The sequence below is a fragment of the Sorghum bicolor genome, chromosome 2 (genome assembly GCF_000003195.3).
Source record: "Sorghum bicolor cultivar BTx623 chromosome 2, Sorghum_bicolor_NCBIv3, whole genome shotgun sequence".
NCBI classification, from domain to species: Eukaryota; Viridiplantae; Streptophyta; class Magnoliopsida; order Poales; family Poaceae; genus Sorghum; species Sorghum bicolor.
This window is the reverse complement of record NC_012871.2, coordinates 47500872-47524319: the sequence shown is the minus strand read 5'-3', so window position 1 is coordinate 47524319 and position 23448 is coordinate 47500872. Positions and strand designations below refer to the sequence as shown.

The 23448-nt window shown below is 52.6% G+C and overlaps 1 protein-coding gene across 1 annotated transcript; it reads right to left on the bottom strand.

The window, feature by feature from the left end:
• On the bottom strand, positions 7517-21909 carry LOC110432700. The gene is made up of 6 exons (XM_021453486.1): positions 21875-21909; positions 21105-21660; positions 20933-21033; positions 8965-9406; positions 8382-8523; positions 7517-7554 (listed from the first exon to the last, which is right to left on the bottom strand). Exons 1-6 carry the CDS (start codon positions 21907-21909, stop codon positions 7517-7519), a joined length of 1314 nt encoding a protein of 437 aa, XP_021309161.1.

Below are 23448 nucleotides of genomic sequence, written 5' to 3'. Positions count from 1 at the left end.
AGAGTGCTACAACAAGATCAGTACTTGGACAACCAGCAAGATCAGTAGGGGCAATTGGATCAAGGCAAGTATAGCATTTGGGTTTTAATTCTATGTCCATGATCTTGCGACTAGATGAATGTAATGCGACAAGCGATAATAATGACTTTTTAGCAACTTGAGGATTTATCCGTAAGTGATAACCGGGATTAAAATGCAACCATGAGGGCTATAATGGATCTAGCTTTAGTGAAGTATGAGTAACTTTTCTAGCTTGTTAGAGGTTACCTGCGTGGCACAAATGGGGGATAGCAGACCGTGGATTCCCTGCATGGTAGGATCACACGGACTGACTAATGAAACCAAGCGGCCCTAATTTGTTAGAAAAACATCTGAAAGACTTCATAGTGATCCCTGTCGACCTCCCTAGGAAGGGGGTTAAGAGGTTAGCTACCTCGTGCGAAAGGGTAAATCATGCCTCATGGATAAAGATGTACGACCTCTGTAGAGTGTTTATTAAAACTGGTATACTAGTCGTGCTCACGGTCATGAGCGACCTTGGGGATTCTTACATTAAGAGTGATGACTCTTGTTGTGTAAATATGATCATGTGGGGGTATAAATCCCTATACCCTTACGGCTAGACTTGGGCCAGGAGGCTTGGCCCATTACGAGATAAGTTCAAGGCTTGATCCGACAGTTTGGAGTTTCGCGCAAGGAAACAAGACGTGGAGATCAAGCGGGACTCTAGTCGGATAGAATAGGAATTGATATCGAACTATCTATGGCAATTGTAACCGACTAGGATTAGTTTCCAGATCTATAACCCTGCCCTCCAGACTATATAAGGAGGGGCAAGGGACCCCCCTAGGACACATTATTCTCTCAATCCAATACAATCAGACGCATGACGTAGGTATTACGCCAACTCGGCGGCCGAACCTGGATAAAAAGCTTGTCCGTGCCTTGCGTCACCATCGAGTTCGTAGTTTGCGCACCGTCTACCGATAAACTACTACCGTGGGTACACCCCAAGGTAGACTGCCGACTAGCTTTCATCGACAGTGGCGCGCCAGGTAGGGGTTGTGCGTGCAACTTCTCCGACGAACAAGATGGTCACAATTCTAGCTTCCGCGGCCGTGCCTGAAGGCCTCACGTTCACCGTCGGCCAGATCACGTGGACGAGACGCGGCGATGGTCTCACGACCACGGTTTCGGAAGGAACCCAGATCCAATCTGGGATAACGTCAGCTCCGACCACTCGGATGACGGCATTGAGCGCCCGACCACCGATCCCGCTCTACAAGGGGAAGAAGATCGACTGCTCGGACCTACTCCAAGCACTTGATTGCGCTGATTCCAAGCTACTCGAAGCTTCTCAACTGATAGATGGGATCTCGCGCCAGCCTAACCAAGCCGCTCTAGCGGATTCTTCCAACTCTCACCGGCCAACTCATGTCGTTACACACGAACGGCTGGGGACATCTCTGACGATAACCTCAACTCCCTCAGGACGATCCGTCAAGATCAAGGCCAACCCGGAGGAAGATTATCCTTGCGGTCTGAACAACTCGGCCTCTCTCTACTCGAGACACGTCCGATCCCTCTTTAACAATGCTGGTTGGTTGCCAAAGGGGAGCAACCGACCAGCTCGTCATTACGTCAACATGGTGACGATCCAAGAGCTACGGGACGGACAGGCTTCCAGCACAAATTCGAGCACTAGTTCCGTTCCCACCGAAGTCATAAATTCCGAGGATGAGCACTACGACATGGATTTGCCGTCACATCCTCCGGGCTTTCCTCGTTTCCCGGTCTTCCCACCCCGGCGAGGAGACATCGTTTTCAACGTCAGCGCCGACGAGCTGGTCGTCGACGGAGAAACAGACGAGCAGAAGCAGCTCCGCGAGCAGCGTAACGCCGATCGCGCCCGACGACGCGCGGACGAGGAACATCAAATCCCGCCGCATAATCTCAGCGACGCTTTTGACATGGTCGGAGATCAGCAAGTTTATAAAACACTGAGCGCCAATGTGGCCGTTGCCATGGCCAATTTAGATCGGCTCCCTGATACTCCCGAGTGCCAGGGCGTCCGAACTAGCATTCGAGCACACCTGATCGCTGCGATGGGGCAAACAGCCACTCTACTCAAAAGAGTCCAAGGCGTCTCTTATACAGAGGCCACCTCCGATCAGACTCACCGTAGCCGGACCTCACCGCAGCCCAGCAGGCACCACCACAGTCGTTCCCCCGACGATCATCGGAAAGATTCACGACGTAACGATGGCGGTCGGGACGCTGGCGGTCACCGCGAGCAGAATCGCAGGCGTGGTCAAGAAGTAAACCAGTACAGGGACCTCCGATACAACATCTCTCCCAAAGACGCCCGGGACCGCATCAACAGGCGCGCCACGAAAAGGGCAGTTCACGAAAACGTGCGTCGTATCGAGTACGACGCAACGCACGGCCCCCCAGGCCTGAAGCAATTCTCTTCACACCTCCGCCAGGTCATGTGGCCTCGCAATTTCAAGCTCGAGAAACTCAAAAAATACGATGGCAAGGAAAACCCAGAGAACTGGATCACTCTTTACGAGATCACGGTCCGGTCAGCAGCTGGAGATGAGCATGTCATGGCCAACTACTTTCCGGTAGTCCTCGACCAGGCCGGTCACCAATGGCTTCTAGGCCTGCCCGAGGATTCTTTCGACTCCTGGGAAGAACTACGCCAAGCCTTCATCGACAACTTCATCGCCACCTGCGAGCAGCCTGGGAACAAGTACGACCTCGAAAGGATACGAGATAAGAAAAATGAGCCTCTGCGCGACTACATCCGACGATTCTCGGATATGCGCCTAAAGATCCCGAAGATTTCCCACGACGAGGCTATATCTGCTTTCATCAAGGGGCTGCGCTTCCACGAAGCACTGAGGAAGAAGCTACTGCGCAAAAGGCCAACAACGATGACAGAGCTCCTCACCACGGCCAAAAATTATGCCGACACCGATGACGCAGAAAAACTCATCCGAGATGACACCAGAGGTCCCGACCAGCCTTCTCGGCGTGACGATAGTCGCGGCCGCTTCGACAACAGAAACCATCGTCGCCCCGATCACCGGGACCACAGAGAGGGCTGGGACAGGCGCCGCGACAACCGCGACGATTTCAGAGGCAAGCGCCCTCGCGATCACGACCACGAGGTGAATACGGTCAAGCGCCCTAATGGACGGCGGGATTACCAAGAGGACTACAACAAGACGTTGAAGGGACCATGCCAACTACATCCCAAATCCAACCACACCATGGAAGAATGCCGCGTCCTCAAAAGCATCTATACGCGGCGGGCTGCTCAAGACGATCCCTCCAAGAAAAACGGGAAACAAGATGGGCGCGAGCACGAAGACGAGGACGAAGACCAGGATAGGGACCCACGACACCAGTATGTCAGTCCTACTGACGTGGTCCATTCCATCTTCGGAGGCAAGGTCTCCATAGAGTCTAAACGAGAAAGAAAGCTCCTAAAGAGAGCCTGCCTCAACATAGACAGCACTGATGGTCTGATCGCCGATCCAAAATTTCCTCCCTGGTCGCACAGGGAAATCTCCTTCGGCAGGAAGGATCAGTGGGCCGCTATATCGGAACCGGGTCGCTTCCCTCTAATCTTGGACCCTTGCATTAACAGCATCAGATTTGAGTGCGTGCTCGTGGACGGAGGAAGCTCCATTGACATCCTCTTCCGCAACAGCTTGCCCGCTCTCAAGATATCTCTGGCACAATTAAAACCCTACGACGCTCAATTTTGGGGAGTCTTGCCAGGTCAGAGTTCAGTGCCTCTCGGACAGATAACGTTGCCTGTCCAATTCGGCACGCCCGACCACTTTCGGACAGAGTTCGTCAACATTGTGGTCGCCGACTTCGATGGGACCTACCACGCTATACTAGGCCGACCATCGCTGACAAAATTTATGGCGGTCCCACATTACTCATACCTGGTCCTCAAAATGCCTACTGAGAAGGGCGTCCTAACCATCAGAGGCAATGTCTACACTGCATATACTTGCGAGGAAGAGAGCTTCAAGATCACCGAAGCAATTGACCTCTCAATCCGGATGGCAGAAACAGCAACCCAAGCCGCACAGCTACCTCCCGACCAGCTCCGACTACCCGAGCAGGAGACCGCCAGGAAGAATTCAAAATCCAAAGAGTATAAAGAAGTACAACTGGTCGACGGCAGCCCCGAGAAGACGGCCCTCATCAGGGCCAATCTGGACCCCAAATAGGAAGACGCGCTCGTCAGGTTTCTAAGGGACAACGTGAGCGTTTTCGCATGGAAACCCGCAGACATGCCCGGCGTCCCACGAAACCTGATCGAGCACTCCTTAAATGTCTCGAAGACCGCAAGACCAATCAAGCAAAAGCTGCGACGGTTCGCTCGTGACAAAAAGGAGGCTATTAGGATAGAAATAACACGGCTTCTAGCAGCCGGATTCATAAAAGAAGTGTATCATCCCGATTGGCTCGCCAATCCGGTCCTTGTACGCAAAAAGAATAATGAATGGAGAATGTGTGTTGATTACACTGATCTCAATAAACACTGTCCTAAAGATCCTTTTGGTCTCCGTCGCATCGACGAGGTGGTCGACTCAACGGCCGGATGCGAACTCCTCTCCTTTCTAGACTGCTACTCTGGTTATCATCAGATCTCGCTAAAGGAAAACGAACAGATAAAAACGTCTTTCATTACTCCTTTCGGCGCATACTGCTACACGACCATGTCGTTCGGACTCAAAAACGCCGGAGCCACCTATCAAAGGGCCATCCATCAATGCCTCCACGACGAGATTCGTGATGACCTCGTCGAGGCCTATGTAGACGACGTCGTCGTCAAAACAAGGGATGCAAGCACCCTAATTGACAACTTAGACCGAACCTTTAAGGCGCTAAACAGGTACAAGTGGAAGCTTAACCCCAAAAAGTGCATCTTCGGCGTCCCTTCCGGTCTACTACTCGGCAACATCGTCAGCCGCGACGGCATACGCCCGAATCCTTCAAAAGTAAAAGCAGTACTCGACATGCGACCACCTAAAAATGTCAAGGATATTCAGAAGCTCACCGGATGTATGGCCGCACTCAGCCGCTTCATCACAAGACTAGGAGAAAAAGGCCTCCCTTTCTTCAAACTCTTGAAGGCGTCGGAAAAATTTTCTTGGACAGAGGAAGCCGACGCTGCGTTCACCCAGCTTAAGACTTTCCTCACTTCACCGCCTGTTCTTACAGCGCCTCAGCCCAACGAAGACCTACTCCTTTACATTGCTGCAACCGACAGGGTTGTTTCCACGACAATAGTGGTCGAGCGAGACGAGCCAGGTCATGTCTACAAGGTCCAGAGACCCGTTTACTTCATAAGCGAAGTCCTAAACGAGACCAAGGCCAGATATCCACAAATACAGAAGCTCATATACGCCATTTTAATAACATCGAGAAAGCTAAAGCACTACTTCGACGGCCATCGAGTCTTGGTAACCACCAGTTTCCCTCTTGGGGACATTCTGCGCAATAAAGACGCCAACGGCAGAATTGTAAAATGGGCAATGGAATTATGCCCATTCTCCCTGGAATTCCAGAGCCGCACCACAGTCAAGTCTCAGGCCCTGTTCGATTTCACTGCAGAGTGGACGGATCTTAACGAGCCTCCCGTTCCCGACGTCTCCGACCACAGGTCGATGTTCTTCGACGGGTCCTTGAACATCAACGGCGCCGGCGCGGGGATTCTTTTCGTGTCGCCTAACAAGGACAAACTGCGTTACGTCCTTAGGATCCTTTTTCCGGCATCAAACAATGTCGCCGAATATGAAGCATGCCTTCACGGGATACGATTAGCCGTTGAGTTGGGAGTCAAACGCCTTTATGTCTATGGCGACTCCGCTTTGGTTATCAACCAGGTCAACAAGGAATGGGACGCAACCCATGAGAAGATGGATCTCTACTGCAAAGAAATTCGCAAATGGGAAACCAACTTCTATGGCATAGAGTACATCCACGTGGTCCGGGATAAGAACCATGCAGCAGATGCGTTGTCAAAGTTAGGGTCATCTCGGGCCCAGATCCCGCGAGGTGTTTTCGTCCAGGACATCCATGAGCCAAGTGTGGGCAAAGACCCGCCCGAAAAGCAGCCTATTGAGGCAATGCTCATAGACGAGGTTGCTCCGACAACCAGTAACAGCGATTGGCGCACCCCATTCATCAGATATATATCGGACGGGTCGGGCTTTCAGGATAAAACAGAGAACGAGCGCCTCATTCGACGATCAAAGAATTACATACTGGTGGACGGCAAACTTATGCGAAAAAATGCAAGTTCTGAAGTGCTGCTCAAATGCATATCCTAGGATGATGGCATCAAGCTCCTAGACGACATACATGATGGATCCTGCGGCAATCATGCCGCCTCCAGAACGCTGGTCGGGAAAGCTTTCCGGGCAGGTTTTTATTGGCCAACCGCGGTCAACGACGCAGAAAAACTGGTCCGACACTGTGAGGGATGTTAGTTCTTCACTAAAAGGACCCACGTACCTGCTCACGAGATTCAAACTATCCCGTCGTCCTGGCCTTTCGCCTGCTGGGGGCTCGACATGATCGGGTCATTTAAACCGGCTCCTGGTAACTTCAAGTTCGTCTTCGTATTAATCGACAAGTTTTCGAAGTGGATTGAATACATGCCGCTGGTCAAAGCAACCTCCGAGAAGGCCGTGGAGTTCCTCAGTCAAATCATACACAGATTCGGGATCCCAAACAGTACAATCACCGACCTGGGTACTCAGTTCACTGGCACCACATCTTGGGACTTCTGCGATGACAGAGGCATAGTCATAAAATACGTGTCAGTAGCTCACCACGGGCAAATGGCCAAGTTTAACGTGCAAATGGAATGATCATCGATGCCCTAAAGAAAAGGTTGTACACCGAGAATGACAGAGCTCCTGGTCGATGGATGAAAGAGTTGCCGGCCGTGGTCTGGGGTCTCCGAACACAGGCTAGTCGGAATACCGAGGTGTCACCTTACTTCATGGTTTACGGCACCGAGGCAGTGCTGCCATCTGATATAACCTTCGGATCTCCAAGGATTGAAAACTTCGACCAGTCAGCGGCCGACAACACCAGGGAACTCGAAATCAACTGCATGGAAGAAAAGCGTCTAAATTCGTGCCTTCGAACAGCAAAGTATCTTGCGGCAATCAAACGATACCACAACAGGAACGTTAAGGACCATTCCTTCGTGGTCGGCGATCTGGTACTCAGGTGGAAAACAAGCCAGGAAGGAATGCATAAGCTATCCACTCCCTGGGAAGGACCCTTTGTGGTCGCTAAAGTCACACGACCTACATCCTACAGATTGGCATATCCAGACGGAACACGCGTGCCTAACTCTTGGCACATAGACAAACTGCGCCGATTTTATCCATAAGTTCCAGTAACTTTTGCTTGTAAGTCTCTTATAGTTGGCAATAATAAAAGTTTTTTCTTTTTGGCTATACTTTGTTTACACGCAGAGCTTTCGGCGAAGAGCAACATTGTCCTCTGCAACGGAAACTCTTAACGACCATGAATCAAACACAGTGATACGTCACTCAGATAACTTCACAGCGCTCAAAATAACAGTCATGACAAAAGCAAACTTTATTACAAACTTTACATACAAAGTTTACAATAAATACCCTGACGGACGGTCACTAGTCTACTCCTACAGACTACTCTACTGGCCTACTGCTCGGGCTGATCACCCGCTTGGCCTTGCTGCCCGGACGAAGGGGTCGGGTCCACCGGCGCCTGGCTGGTCGAGACCACAGGCGTCGACCGCCCATCTCCGGCAATGGACGCCCCCGACAACTCCCTGGCCGACCTGTCTGAACCCGGCTGATCGGGGGGGTGGCCGTCCCGCATAGATTGATGTCGCCGATCACCGTCGACGACAATTCCAGCAGACCACCCCGAAGCTCGTCCGCCTCCTGCGGGCCGACCTCCTTGGGATACCTCTTCTCCAGCCTGGTCAAGTCCACCAGGGGGTAGTGGGCGCGCACCATGCTAAGGATATGCGTGCCAGCAAACTCCCCGGCGTCCTTCACGAACTGCTGGAGCCAGTCCCATGCCCGTTGCGCCTTTTCAACTGGCGTCAATCTCGGCGCGCGGGGCTGGCTCTCCGGGAGCTCGGGACTGATCAAGTCCAGGACCGGGGCCACTCCTTTCCAAATCCTACAGCAGTTAACCTTCCAGGAGTCCCGATCCTTGACCAGCTCGTCCAGGTGCTTCTTGGCATTCACCTTGAGCACTGCAAATCGAGGAAGATGTTAGACTAAGCGTATCAAAAAGAGCGATAAGCGGCGAATAATGGGGGCGGCGCGTGATACCTGACAACTCCCGGTCCCTCTCGCCCAGTTCCTCCCCTGCTCGGCGACTGGCCTCCAGCGCCCCGGCAAGCTCTTGACCGAGCAGCTCCTTCTCCTGTCGAAGGCGCGCCACCTCCTCCTCCAAGTCTACGTGAACCATAACCTGGTCAGCAAAGCAAACTACGCGGCTACACACAGCTGCTCGGAGCACATGACTGACCTGACCGCCGCCGATACTGGTCGGCCAAGCGACGAGTGTGCTCGAGACAATGCTCCTCCTGGGTGCTCATCTCAGCCACCTTCTCCCCAACCTCCGACCGCAGCCGGTCCACCTCCGCAGTCAGAGCCTTGTTCTCGGCCACGATGCTTTCTATTTGGTCGAAGCACCTTTTCCGGTACTTCGCCGTTTTCATTGCCCCCTTCAAAACGAACATATGTTGACCAAGCAAGACAACACAAACAGTGTCGAACAGTGCAAAAGATCGCTTACCTTGACATTGTCCACGAGACGCTTGGCCGCGCGCTCTACTCTGGCGGCCTCTTCTGTTTCAGCGAGCTCCTCGTGCCCGATAAAGTGGTCCCCGTGTTGGCGCCACACATATACGTGTTGGCAGCCATCACGAGGACGACCTTCAATTTCCTCCACCTCGTCGTCGGAGGCCACCCGGGTTCCCTCGCCCGCTGCATCGCACCCGGTGGTGGTCGCAGGCATTACCGGCCCCTGGACCGGGCCCGGGGAGCCTGCAGCCGAAGAGGCTCCTGCCCGGGGCGGCGTTGGGACCTCCCTCCCTTCGACGGGGGAAGGGGTCGGGGCTCTGTCCTCCCCTTCTGTGGCGTTACTCGGGGGAGGCATCCTCGTAGCCTCCTCGACCCTTGTCGGGCTGCTCGCCGCAGTCTGTGCCGAGGCCGGGAGCTTCTCGGCGCTCTCAGGCATGGCTACAGCCGCAGGCTGCTCCGCGGTCTGTGGCGCCGCATCCTCAGCAGCACAAGCAGGCTCGGCCACCCCCTCGCCAGCGACGTGGTCGGGGTTGACATCCGACGCCGCGCTAAAGACCAAAGTATCATGGGTTACATATAACACATGACATCTAGGAGTTCCTTCGGATGCGTCCAAATTGATTTCCAAGCATATGGTACATTCCATGCAAACCATGCACCTATCTTGCATCAAGATTAGCAGTACCTCCAAACAGACCGAACCCAAGCTTCCACTTGAGCCTCTTTAGCTAGGAGTTCTATCGGGTGCATCCAAATTGAATTCTGAGCATATGATACGTTCCATGCAAACCGTGCAATCTTGTATCAAGATTAGCACTATCTCCAAACAGACCGAACCAACCATCCACTTGAGCCTCTTCGGCTAGGAGTACCATTGGCTGCATCCAAAATGGTTTCTTAGAGTATGGTGCATTAGGCACAAACCGTGCACCTATCTTGCACCGAAACTAACACTATCTCCAAACAGACCAAAGCGATATTAGATGACACACACCATCTAGGAGTTCTATCATGTGCGTGCAAATTGATTTTCAAGCATATGGTATGTTCCATACAAACCTTGCACCTATCTTACATGAAGATTAGCACTATCTCCAAACAGATCTTACCGAGCTTTCACTTGAGCCTCTTCACCTAGGAGTACCATCGGTTGCTTCCACAACTGTTTCTAAGCCTATGGTGCATTAGGCGCACACTGTGCACCTATCTTACACCGAAACTAACACTATCTCCAAACGGATCAAAGTGAGATTCCATATGACACACGTCATCTAGGAGTTCTATCGGGTGCGTCCAAATTGATTTCTGAGTATATGGTACGTCTATGCAAACCGTGCACCTGTCTTGCATCAAGATTAGCACTATCTCCAAACAGACCAAACCGAGCTTCCACTTGAGCCTCTTTAGCAAGGAGTACAATCGGGTGCGTCCAAATTGGTTTCTTAGGCTATGGTGCATTAGGCATAAACCATGCACCTATGTTGCACTGAAACTAACACTGTCTCCAAACGGAGGAAGCGAGATTCCATATGACACACGTCAATAGGAGTTCCATCAGGTGCCTCCAAATGGATTTCTGAGCATATGGTATGTTCCATGCAAACCGCGCACCTATCTTGCATCAAGATTAGTAGTATCTCCAAATAGACCAAACAAGGCTTCCACTTAAGCCTCTTCACCTAGGAGTACATATAGGTGCATCCAAATTGGTTTCTTATGCTATGGTGCAGTAGGTGCAAACTGTGCACCTATCTTGCACCAAAACTAACACTGACTCCAAACGGATCAAAGTGAGATTCCATATGACACACGTCATCTAGGAGTTCCATTGGGTGCGTCCAAATTGATTTCTGCGCATATGGGACATTCCATGCAAACTGTGCAACTATCTTGCATCAAGATTAGCAATATCTCCAAACAGACCAAACCGAGCTTCCATTTGAGTCTCTTCACCTAGGAGTACCAATAGGTGCGTCCAAAATGGTTTCTTAGACAATGGTGCATTAGGCGCAAACTTTTTTTTGAGAGCCATTAGGCGCAAACTGTGCAACTATCTTGCACCAAAGCTAACACTGTCTCCAACAGACCAAAGCGAGATTTCATATGACACACGTCATCTAGAGTTCCATCGGGTGCATCCAAATTGATTTCTGAGCATATGGTACGCTCTATGCAAACCGTGCAGCTATCTTGCATCAAGATTAGCACCATCACCAAATAGACCGAACCAAGCTTCCACTTGAGCCTCTTCACCTCGGACCAACAGGTGCGTCCAAAATGGTTTCTTAGACTATGGTGCATTAGACGCAAACTATGCACCTATCTTGCACCGAAACTAACACTATCTCCAAACGGACCAAAGCGAGATTCCATATGACACACGTCATGTAGGAGTTCCATCGGGTGCGTCCAAATTGATTTCTGAGCATATGGTACGTTCCATGCAAACCGTGCACCTATCATGGATCAAGATTAGCACCATCACCAAATAGACCGAACCGAGCTTCCACTTGAGCCTCTTCACCTCGGACCAATAGGTGCGTCCAAAATGGTTTCTTAGACTATGGTGCATTAGACGCAAACTGTCCACCTATCTTGCACCGAAACTAACACTATCTACAAACGGACCAAACCGAGATTAAATATGACACATGTCATCTAGGAGTTCCATCGGGTGCCTCCAAATTGATTTCTGAGCATATGGTACGTTCCATGCAAACCATGCACCTATCCTGCATCAAGATTAGCAGTATCTCCAAGCAGACCGAACCTAGCTTGCACTTGAGCCTCTTCATCTAGGAGTACCAACAGGTGCGCCCAAAATGGTTTCTTAGGCTATGGTGCATTAGGCACAAACTATGCACCTATCTTGCACCAAAACTAACACTGTCTCCAAACGGACCGAAACGAGATTCTATATGAAACACGTCATCTAGGACTTCCATCAGGTGCGTCAAAATTTATTTTCAACCATATGGTACGTTCCATGTAAACTGTGCACCTATTTTGCATCAAGAGTAGCACTATCTCCAAATGGACTGAACCGAGCTTTCACTTGAGCCACTTCACCTAGGAGTACCATCGGGTGCGTCCAAAATGGTTTCTTAGCCTGTGGTGCATTAGGCGCAAACCGTGCACCTATCTTGCACAGATACTAACACTTTCTCGGGAAGTGGGCGGGCCATACGGCGGGCGCGGCGCTTCGGTTTTCAATGATTATCGACAATTAATGCGGCGGAGTTTTCGTACAAATTGATGGTTTCCTTTTTTCAAACCACGCAAAGGGCGGCAGTACAGTTGCTAGGCGCAACTTTTCATGCAGCCATCTGACATCCCGTCAGGAGGTCTCGTCACGTCAACTTTTATGTGGTAAAATTTTTTCCAAACAAGCAGACAAAAATGGTAGAAAGTCAACAATCCGGGGGCTGCACCGACCACCGAGCACTTGATGCTCGGGGACTGGTCGCCCAGTCTATCAATCCGGAATTACAAGGAATGCACCGACCACCGAGCGCTTGATGCTCGGGGACTGGTCGTCAAATATGTTGGAACTGCACCGACCACCGAGCACTTGATGCTCGGGGACTGGTCGCCCAGTCTATCAATCCAGAATTTCAAGGAATGCACAGACAACCGAGCACTTGATGCTCGGGGACTGGTCGTCAAATCTGTTGAGACTGCACCGACCACCAAGCGCTTGATGCTCGGGGACTGGTCGCCTAGTCTATTAGTTCGGGAATCTGCGGGATGTATCGATCTCCGAGCATTGTACACCAGAGGACTAGATAATTTTAATTTTTTAGACCTTGCTACAAGACTCATACTTCGCCTTCAAGAAAGCTCGGGGACTACATCGGTACGATGCATCTGGCGATGCATTTCAGATTCAAAAATACTTTGAGGAATTTTCTTTTGACCCTGGCACCACGTGCCTACGTCACCTACAACCAGGCTCGGGGACTAAGTGGGCACACTTCACCTTGCTGTGGGGGTATAAATCCCTATACCCTTACGGCTAGACTTGGGCCAGGAGGCTTGGCCCATTACGAGATAAGTTCAAGGCTTGATCCGACAGTTTGGAGTTTCGCGCAAGGAAACAAGACGTGGAGATCAAGCGGGATTCTAGTCGGTTAGAATAGGAATTGATATCGAACTATCTATGGCAATTGTAACCGACTAGGATTAGTTTCCAGATCTGTAACCCTGCCCTCCGGACTATATAAGGAGGGGCAAGGGACCCCCCTAGGACACATTATTCTCTCAATCCAATACAATCAGACGCAGGACGTAGGTATTACGCCAACTCGGCGGCCGAACCTGGATAAAAAGCTTGTTCGTGTCTTGCGTCACCATCGAGTTCGTAGTTTGCGCACCGTCTACCGATAAACTACTACCGTGGGTACACCCCAAGGTAGACTGCCGACTAGCTTTCGTCGACAGTGGCGCGCCGGGTAGGGGGTGTGCGTGCAACTTCTCCGATGAACAAGATGGTCACAATTCCAGCTTCCGCGGCCGTGCCTGAAGGCCTCACGTTCACCGTCGGCCAGATCATGTGGACGACACGCGGCGATGGTCTCACGACCACGGTTTCAGAAGGAACCCAAATCCAATCTGGGATGACGTCAGCTCCGACCACTCGGATGACGGCATTGAGCGCCCGACCACCGCTCCCGCTCTACAAGGGGAAGAAGATCGACTGCTCGGACCTTCTCCAAGCACTTGATTGCGCTAATTCCAAGCTACTCGAAGCTTCTCAACTGATAGATGGGATCTCGTGCCAGCCTAACCAAGCCGCTCTAGCGGATTCTTCCAACTCCCACCAGCCAACTCGTGTCGTTACACATGAACGGCTGGGGACATCTCTGACGATAACCTCAACTCCCTCAGGACGATCCGTCAAGATCAAGGCCAACCCGGAGGAAGATTATCCTTGCGGTCTAAACAACTCGGCCTCTCTCTACTCGAGACACGTCTGATCCCTCTTTAACAATGTTGGTTGGTTGCCAAAGGGGAGCAACCGACCAGCTCGTCATTACGTCAACATGGTGACGATCCAAGAGCTACGGGACGGACAGGCTTCCAGCATAAATTCGAGCACTGGTTCTGTTCCCACTGAAGTCATAAATTCTGAGGACGAGGACTACGACTTGGATTTGCCGTCACATCCTCCGGGCTTTCCTCGTTTCCCGGTCTTCCCACCCCGGCGAGGAGACATCGTTTTCAACGTCAGCGCCGACGAGCCGGTCGTCGACGGAGAAACAGACGAGCAGAAGCAGCTCCGCGAGCAGCGTAACGCCGATTGCGCCCGATGACGCGCGGACGAGGAACGTCAAATCCCGCCGCATAATCTCAGCGACGCTTTTGACATGGTCGGAGATCAGCAAGTTTATAAAACGCCGAGCGCCAATGTGGCCGTTGCCATGGCCAATTTAGATCGGCTCCCTGATACTCCCGAGTGCCAGGGCGTCCGAACCAGCGTTCGAGCACACCTGATCGCTGCGATGGGGCAAACAGCCACTCTACTAAAAAGAGTCCAAGGCGTCTCTTATACACAGGCCACCTCCGACCAGACTCACCGTAGCCGGACCTCACCGCAGCCCAGCAGGCACCACCGCAGCCGTTCCCCCGACGATCATCGAAAAGATTCATGACATAACGATGGCGGTCGGGACGCTGGCGGTCACCGCGAGCAGAATCGCAGGCGTGGTCAAGAAGTAAACCAGTACAGGGACCTCCGATACAACATCCCTCCCAAAGACGCTCGGGACCGCATCAACAGGCGCGCCACGGAAAGGGCAGTTCACGAAAACGTGCGTCGTATCGAGTACGACACAACGCACGGCCCCCCGGGCCTGAAGCAATTCTCTTCACACCTCCGCCAGGTCGTGTGGCCTCGCAATTTCAAGCTCGAGAAACTCAAAAAATACGACGGCAAGGAAAACCCAGAGAACTGGATCACTCTTTACGAGATCGCGGTCCGGTCAGCAGCTGGAGATGAGCATGTCATGGCCAACTACTTTCCGGTAGTCCTCGACCAGGCCGGTCACCAATGGCTTCTAGGCCTGCCCGAGGAGTCTTTCGACTCCTAGGAAGAACTATGCCAAGCCTTCATCGACAACTTCATCGCCACCTGCGAGCAGCCTAGGAACAAGTACGACCTCAAAAGGATACGAGATAAGAAAAATGAGCCTCTGCGTGACTACATCCGACGATTCTCGGATATGCGCCTAAAGATCCCGAAGATTTCCCACGACGAGGCTATATCTGCTTTCATCAAGGGGCTGCGCTTCCATGAAGCACTAAGGAACAAGCTACTGCGCAAAAGGCCAACAACGATGACAGAGCTCCTCGCCACGGCCAAAAATTATGCCGACGCCGATGACGCAGAAAAACTCATCCGAGATGACACCAGAGGTCCCGACCAGCCTTCTCGGCGTGACGATAGTCGCGGCCGCTTTGACAACAGAAACCATCACCGCCCCGATCACCGGGACCACAGAGAGAGCTGGGACAGGCGCCGCGACAACCGCGATGATTTCAGAGGCAAGCGCCCTCGCGATCACGACCACGAGGTGAATACGGTCAAGCGCCCTAATGGACGGCGGGATTACCACGAGGACTACAACAAGACGTTGAAGGGACTGTGCCAACTACATCCCAAATCCAACCACACCATGGAAGAATGCCGCGTCCTCAAAAGCATCTATACGTGGCGGGCTGCTCAAGACGATCCCTCCATGAAAAACGGGAAACAAGATGGGCGCGAGCACGAAGACGAGGACGAAGACCAGGATAGGGACCCACGACACCAGTATGTCAGTCCTACTGACGTGGTCCATTCCATCTTCAGAGGCAAGGTCTCCATCGAGTCTAAACGAGAAAGAAAGCTCCTAAAAAGAGCCTACCTCAACATAGACAGCACTGATGGTCTGATCGCTGATCCAAAATTTCCTCCCTAGTCGCAGAGGGAAATCTCCTTCAGCAGGAAGGATCAGTGGGCCGCTATCTCGGAACCGGGTCGCTTCCCTCTAATCTTGGACCCTTGCATTAACAGCATCAGATTCGAGCGCGTGCTCGTGGACGGAGGAAGCTCCATTGACATCCTCTTCCGCAACAGCTTGCCCGCTCTCAAGATATCTCCGCACAATTAAAACCCTACGACGCTCAATTTTGGGGAGTCTTGCCAGGTTAGAGTTCCGTGCCCCTCGGACAGATAACATTGCCTGTCCAATTTGGCACGCCCGACCACTTTCGGACAGAGTTTGTCAACTTTGTGGTCGCCGACTTCGATGGGACCAACCACGCTATACTGGGCCGACCATCGCTGACAAAATTTTTGGCGGTCCCACATTACTCATACCTGGTCCTCAAAATGCCTACTGAGAAGGGCGTCCTAACCATCAGAGGCAATGTCTACACTGCATATACTTGCAAGGAAGAGAGCTTCAAGATCACCGAAGCAATTGACCTCTCAATTCGGATGGCAGAAACAGCAACCAAGCCGCACAGCTACCTCCCGACCAGCTCCGACTACCCGAGCAGGAGACCGCTAGGAAGAATTCAAAATCCAAAGAGTATAAAGAAGTACAACTCGTCGACGGCAGCCCCGAGAAGACAGCCCTCATCGGGGCCAATCTGGACCCCAAATAGGAAGACGCGCTCGTCAGGTTTCTAAGGGACAACGTGAGCGTTTTCGCATGGAAACCCGCAGACATGCCCGGCGTCCCACGAAACCTGATCGAGCACACCTTAAATGTCTCGAAGACCGCAAGACCAATCAAGCAAAAGCTGCGACGGTTCGCTCTTGACAAAAAGGAGGCTATTAGGACAGAAATAACACGGCTTCTAGCAGCCGGATTCATAAAAGAAGTGTATCATCCCGATTGGCTCGCCAATCCAGTCCTTGTGCGCAAAAAGAATAATGAATGGAGAATGTGCGTTGATTACACTGATCTCAATAAACACTGTCCTAAAGATCCTTTGGGTCTCCCTCGCATCGACGAGGTGGTCGACTCAACGGCCGGATGCGAACTCCTCTCCTTTCTAGACTGCTACTCTGGTTATCACCAGATCTCGCTAAAGGAAGACGATCAGATAAAAACGTCTTTCATTACTCCTTTCGGCGCATACTGCTACACGACCATGTCGTTCGGACTCAAAAACGCCGGAGCCACCTATCAAAGGGCCATCCAGCAATGCCTCCACGACGAGATTCGTGATGACCTCGTCGAGTCCTATGTAGACGACATCGTCGTCAAAACAAGGGATGCAAGCACCCTAATTGACAACTTAGACCGAACCTTTAAGGCGCTAAACAGGTACAAGTGGAAGCTTAACCCCAAAAAGTGCATCTTCGGCGTCCCTTCCGGTCTACTACTCGGCAACATCGTCAGCCGCGACGGCATACGCCCGAATCCTTCAAAAGTAAAAGCAGTACTCGACATGCGACCACCTAAAAATGTCAAGGATATTCAGAAGCTCACTGGATGTATGGCCGCACTCAGCCGCTTCATCTCAAGACTAGGAGAAAAAGGCCTCCCTTTTTTCAAACTCTTGAAGGCGTCGGAAAAATTTTCTTGGACAGAGGAAGCCGACGCTGCGTTCACCTAGCTTAAGACTTTCCTCACTTCACCGCCTGTTCTTACAGCGCCTCAACCCAATGAAGACCTACTCCTTTACATTGCTGCAACCGACAGGGTTGTTTCCACGTCAATAGTGGTAGAGCGAGACGAGCCAGGTCATGTCTACAAGGTCCAGAGACCCATTTACTTCATAAGCGAAGTCCTAAACGAGTCCAAGGCCAGATATCCACAAATACAGAAGCTCATATACGCCATTTTAATAACATCGAGAAAGCTAAAGCACTACTTCGACGGCCATCGAGTCTTGGTAACCACCAGTTTCCCTCTTGGGGACATTCTGTGCAATAAAGACGCCAACGGCAGAATTGTAAAATGGGCAATGGAATTATGCCCATTCTCCCTGGAATTCCAGAGCCGCACCACAGTCAAGTCTCAGGCCCTGGTCGATTTCATTGCAGAGTGGACGGATCTTAACGAGCCTCCCGTTCTCGACGTCTCCGACCACTGGTCGATGTTCTTCGACGGGTCATTGAACATCAACTGCGCTGGCGCGGGGATTCTTTTCGTGTCGCCTAACAAGGACAAACTGTGTTACATCCTTAGGATCCTTTTTCCGGCATCAAACAATGTCGCCGAATTCGAAGCATGCCTTCACGGGATATGATTAGCCGTTGAGTTGGGAGTCAAACGTCTTTATGTCTATGGCGACTCCGCTTTAGTTATCAACCAGCTCAACAAGGAATGGGACGCAACCCATGAGAAGATGGATCTCTACTGCAAAGAAATTCGCAAATGGGAAACCAACTTCTATGGCATAGAGTACATCCACATGGTCCGGGATAAGAACCATGCAGCAGATGCGTTGTCAAAGTTAGGGTCATCTCGGGCCCAGATCCCGCGAGGTGTTTTCGTCCAGGACATCCATGAGCCAAGTGTGGGCAAAGACCCGCCCGAAAAGCAGCCTATTGAGGCAATGCTCATAGACGACGTTGCTCCAACAACCAGTAACAGCGATTGGCGCACCCCATTCATCAGATATATATCGGACGGGTCGGGCTTTCAGGATAAAACAGAGAACGAGCGCCTCATTCGACGATCAAAGAATTACATACTGGTGGACGGCAAACTTATGTGAAAAAATGCAAGTTCTGAAGTGCTGCTCAAATGCATATCCCAGGATGATGGCATCAAGCTCCTAGATGACATACATGCCGGATCCTGCGGCAATCATGCCGCCTCCAGAACGCTGGTCGGGAAAGCTTTCCGGGCAGGTTTTTATTGGCCAACCGCGGTCAACGACGCAGAAAAACTGGTCCGACACTGTGAGGGATGTTAGTTCTTCACTAAAAGGACCCACGTACCTGCTCATGAGATTCAAACTATCCCGTCGTCCTGGCCTTTCGCCTGCTGGGGTCTCGACATGATCGGGCCATTTAAACCGGCCCCTGGTAACTTCAAGTTCGTCTTCGTATTAATCGACAAGTTTTCGAAGTGGATTGAATACATGCCACTGGTCAAAGCAACCTCCGAGAAGGCCGTGGAGTTCCTCAGTCAAATCATACACAGATTCGGGATCCCAAATAGTACAATCACCGACCTGGGTACTCAGTTCACTGGCACCACATTTTGGGACTTCTGCGATGACAGAGGCATAGTCATAACATACATGTCAGTAGCTCACCCACGGGCAAATGGCCAAGTTGAACGTGCAAACGGAATGATCATCGACGCCCTAAAGAAAAGGTTGTACACCGAGAATGACAGAGCACCTGGTCGATGGATGAAAGAGTTGCCGGCCGTGGTCTGGGGTCTCCGAACACAGGCTAGTCGGAATACTGGGGTGTCACCTTACTTCATGGTTTATGGCACCGAGGCAGTGCTGCCATCTGATATAACCTTCGGATCTCCAAGGATTGAAAACTTTGACCAGTCAGCGGCCGACAACACTAGGGAACTCGAAATCAACTGCATGGAAGAAAAGCGTCTAAATTCGTGCCTTCGAATAGCAAAGTATCTTGCGGCAATCAAACGATACCACAACAGGAACGTTAAGGACCGTTCCTTCGTGGTCGGCGATCTGGTACTCAGGTGGAAAAAAAGCCAGGAAGGAATGTATAAGCTATCCACTCCCTGGGAAGGACCCTTTGTGGTCGCTGAAGTCACACGACCTACATCCTACAGATTGGCATATCCAGACGGAACACGCGTGCCTAACTCTTGGCACATAGACAAACTGCGCCGATTTTATCCATAAGTTCCAGTAACTTTTGCTTGTAAGTCTCTTATAGTTGGCAATAATAAAAGTTTTTTCTTTTTGGCTATATTTTGTTTAAACGCAGAGCTTTCGGCGAAGAGCAACATTGTCCTCTGCGACAGAAACTCTTAACGACCATGAATCAAACACAGTGACACGTCACTCAGATAACTTCACAGCGCTCAAAATAACAGTCATGACAAAAGCAAACTTTATTACAAACTTTACATACAAAGTTTACAACAAATACCCTGACGGGCGGTCACTAGTCTACTCCTAGAGACTACTCTACTTGCCTACTGCTCGGGCTGATCACCCGCTTGGCCTTGCTGCCCGGACGAAGGGGTCGGGTCCACCGGCGCCTGGCTGGTCAAGACCACAGGCGTCGACCGCCCATCTCCGGCAATGGACGCCCCCGACAACTCCCTGGCCGACCTGTCTGAACCCGGCTGATCGGGGGGGGTGGCCGTCCCGCATAGATTGATGTCGCCGATCACCGTCGACGACAAGTCCAGCAGACCACCCCGAAGCTCGTCCGCCTCCTGCGGGCCGACCTCCTTGGGATACCCCTTCTCCAGCCTGGTCAAGTCCACCAGGGGGTAGTGGGCGCGCACCATGCTAAGGATATGCGCGCCAGCAAACTCCCCGGCGTCCTTCACGAACTGCTGGAGCCAGTCCCACGCCCGTTGCGCCTTTTCAACTGGCGTCAATCTCGGCGCGCGGGGCTGGCTCTCCGGGAGCTCGGGACTGATCAAGTCCAGGACCGGGGCCACTCCTTTCCAAATCCTACAGCAGTTAACCTTCCAGGAGTCCCGATCCTTGACCAGCTCGTCCAGGTGCTTCTTGGCGTTCACCTTGAGCACTGCAAATCGAGGAAGATGTTAGACTAAGCGTATCAAAAAGAGCGATAAGCGGCGAATAATGGGGGCGGCGCGTGATACCTGACAACTCCCGGTCCCTCTGGCCCAGTTCCTCCCCTGCTCGGCGACTGGCCTCCAGCGCCCCGGCAAGCTCTTGACCGAGCAGCTCCTTCTCCTGTCGAAGGCGCGCCACCTCCTCCTCCAAGTCTACGTGAACCATAACCTAGTCAGCAAAGCAAACTACGCGGCTACACACAGCTGCTCGGAGCACGTGACTGACCTGACCGCCGCCGATACTGGTCGGCCAAGCGAAGAGTGAGCTCGAGACAACGCTCCTCCTGGGTGCTCATCTCAGCCACCTTCTCCCCAACCTCCAACCGCAGCCGGTCCACCTCCGCGGTCAGAGCCTTGTTCTCAGCCACGATGCCTTCTATTTGGTCGAAGCACCTTTTCCGGTACTTCGCCGTTTTCATTGCCCCCTTCAAAATGAACATATGTTGACCAAGCAAGACAACACAAACAGTGTCGAACAGTGCAAAGGATCGCTTACCTTGACCTTGTCCACGAGACGCTTGGCCACGCGCTCTACTCTGGCGGCCTCTTCTATTTCAGCGAGCTCCTTGTGCCCGATAAAGTGGTCCCCGCGTTGGCGCCACACATATACGTGTTGGCAGCCATCACGAGGACGACCTTCAATTTCCTCCACCTCGTCGTCGGAGGCCGCCCGGGTTCCCTCGCCCGCTGCATCGCCCCTGGTGGTGGTCGCAGGCATTACCGGCCCCTGGACCGGGCCCGGGGAGCCTGCAGCCGAAGAGGCTCCTGCCCGGGGCGGCGTTGGGACCTCCCTCCCTTCGACGGGGGAAGGGGTCGGGCCTCTGTCCTCCCCTTCTGTGGCGTTACTCGAGGGAGGCATCCCCGTAGCCTCCTCGACCCTTGTCGGGCTGCTCGCCGCAGTCTGTGCCGAGGCCGGGAGCTTCTCGGCGCTCTCAGGCATGGCTGCAGCCGCAGGCTGCTCCGCGGTCTGCGGCGCCGCGTCCTCAGCAGCACAAGCAGGCTCGGCCACCCCCTGGCTAGCGACGTGGTCGGGGTTGACATCCGACGCCGCGCTAAAGACCAAAGTATCATCTTCAAAAAAATCACCAAAGTACGTAAGTCGAACACTTACAGGTCTGATCGACGGTGGGTCGCGGTGAACCTCCTCCTAGCTCTGCCGGTCGGCAACTGCGCCCCCGTCTCGGCGACGCGCTGCGTAGGAGGGTCGCTGGCCACCCGATCACTAGTGGCCGGTGCACTGTCCGGACGGCTTCGAGGCCCTCAGACCAGCGACGGTGCCGCCTCCTCCTCCTCGTCGTCATCGTCGGTGATCCGGACGAGCCGACGGCGCTTTGGCGCTTGGCTGCTCTCTGCTGGCAGTGTCGGCGCAGGCGAAGGATCCGCTGCCATTGGCCTTTTCCCCGCCACTCTCCTCGGTGGTCGGGACGGGGCTGGCCTGGTCCTCCTCACTGCTGGTGTAATGAGTACACCGAGCAGCGTCTTCCTCCGGCGGATCTTCCCCCGCAGGATTCTCCATTCCAGGTGCCAGTGACACATATACCGTGCAACGGTCAACATCTCCGATCTACAAAAGTAACAAAGATAAGTCAGCAGCAGACAATAACGAATGCTAAAGCGAAATAATCAGTAAGATACCTTAGGTGCTGGTCGCCCTAACTTGAAGGCTTGCACCCGATCAGTACCACGGACGAAGCCTCCGTCCGCAAAGTTGAACAGCTCGTTCAACAGCTGCTGCACCTCTGACTTCTCCAAGACCTCAGGACGCATCCTGGTCGGGTCCACACTTCCGGCATACTCGTACGCCGAGTGCACCATCTTCTGGCAGGGCATCACCCGACGACACACAAAGTTGTCGACCACGCCTAGCCCGTCCAAGCGTGACCAGTCGATCAGCTTCATTAGGTCCGCCACTTAACCGTCGAACTCTGGGCGATCGGTCCAGCTTACCCTCTTCTCGGGGATGTAACCCACGTCGCAGAACGTGGAGCTGCCCGGTTCTTCCCAGATGTAGAACCACTTCCTGTACCATTCGGTTAGGGAAGTGTTCCATGGACAGTGCAGGTAACGGTTCTTCATCCTGTCGCGAAGGTTGAGGTATACTCCACCTGCAACCTTGGAGCCTCCAACCGCTCCCTTCTTTCTTAAACAAAAGAGATAGCGAAAGAGATCGAAGTGCGGTTCTATGCCGACATAGGCCTCGCACAAATGGATAAAAGTGAAAATAAGAAGGATTGAGTTCGGGTGCAGATTGCAAATCCCGATCTCATAATACAAAAGAAGACCCTGAAGAAAAGGATGAACAGGCACCCCAAAACCCATCTTAAGGAAATCCTCGAACACTACGATCTCACCGGCGCGGGGGTCGGGGTAGCTCTCCCCCTCCGGCGCCCTCCAGCCGCCGAGCTCCGGGTTGTGCAGTAGCCCCATATCGACGAGGTCACCCAGAGACTTTGCGGTGCTGCGGGATTTCTTCCATTCTTTGGCCATCAGCTCGGCCCTCTTCTTGGAGTCGCTCTTCGCCATTGGAGATGCGGGAGTGGCTTTGAACTAGGAGGGCGCAGGTGGTTGAAAGAAGGCGAGAGCGGCAAGCTTGAAGGCAATGGCAGGGTAAGCAATGAGGGGTTAATGTCAGGATTTTATAAACCGCAACTCCACCCCTCCCACTTCCCGCATTCTCGGGAAGTGGGCGGGCCATACGGCGGGCGCGGCGCTTCGGTTTTCAATGATTATCGACAATTAATGCGGCGGAGTTTTCGTACAAATTGATGGTTTCCTTTTTTCAAACCACGCAAAGGGCGGCTGTACAGTTGCTACGCGCAACTTTTCATGCAGCCATCTGA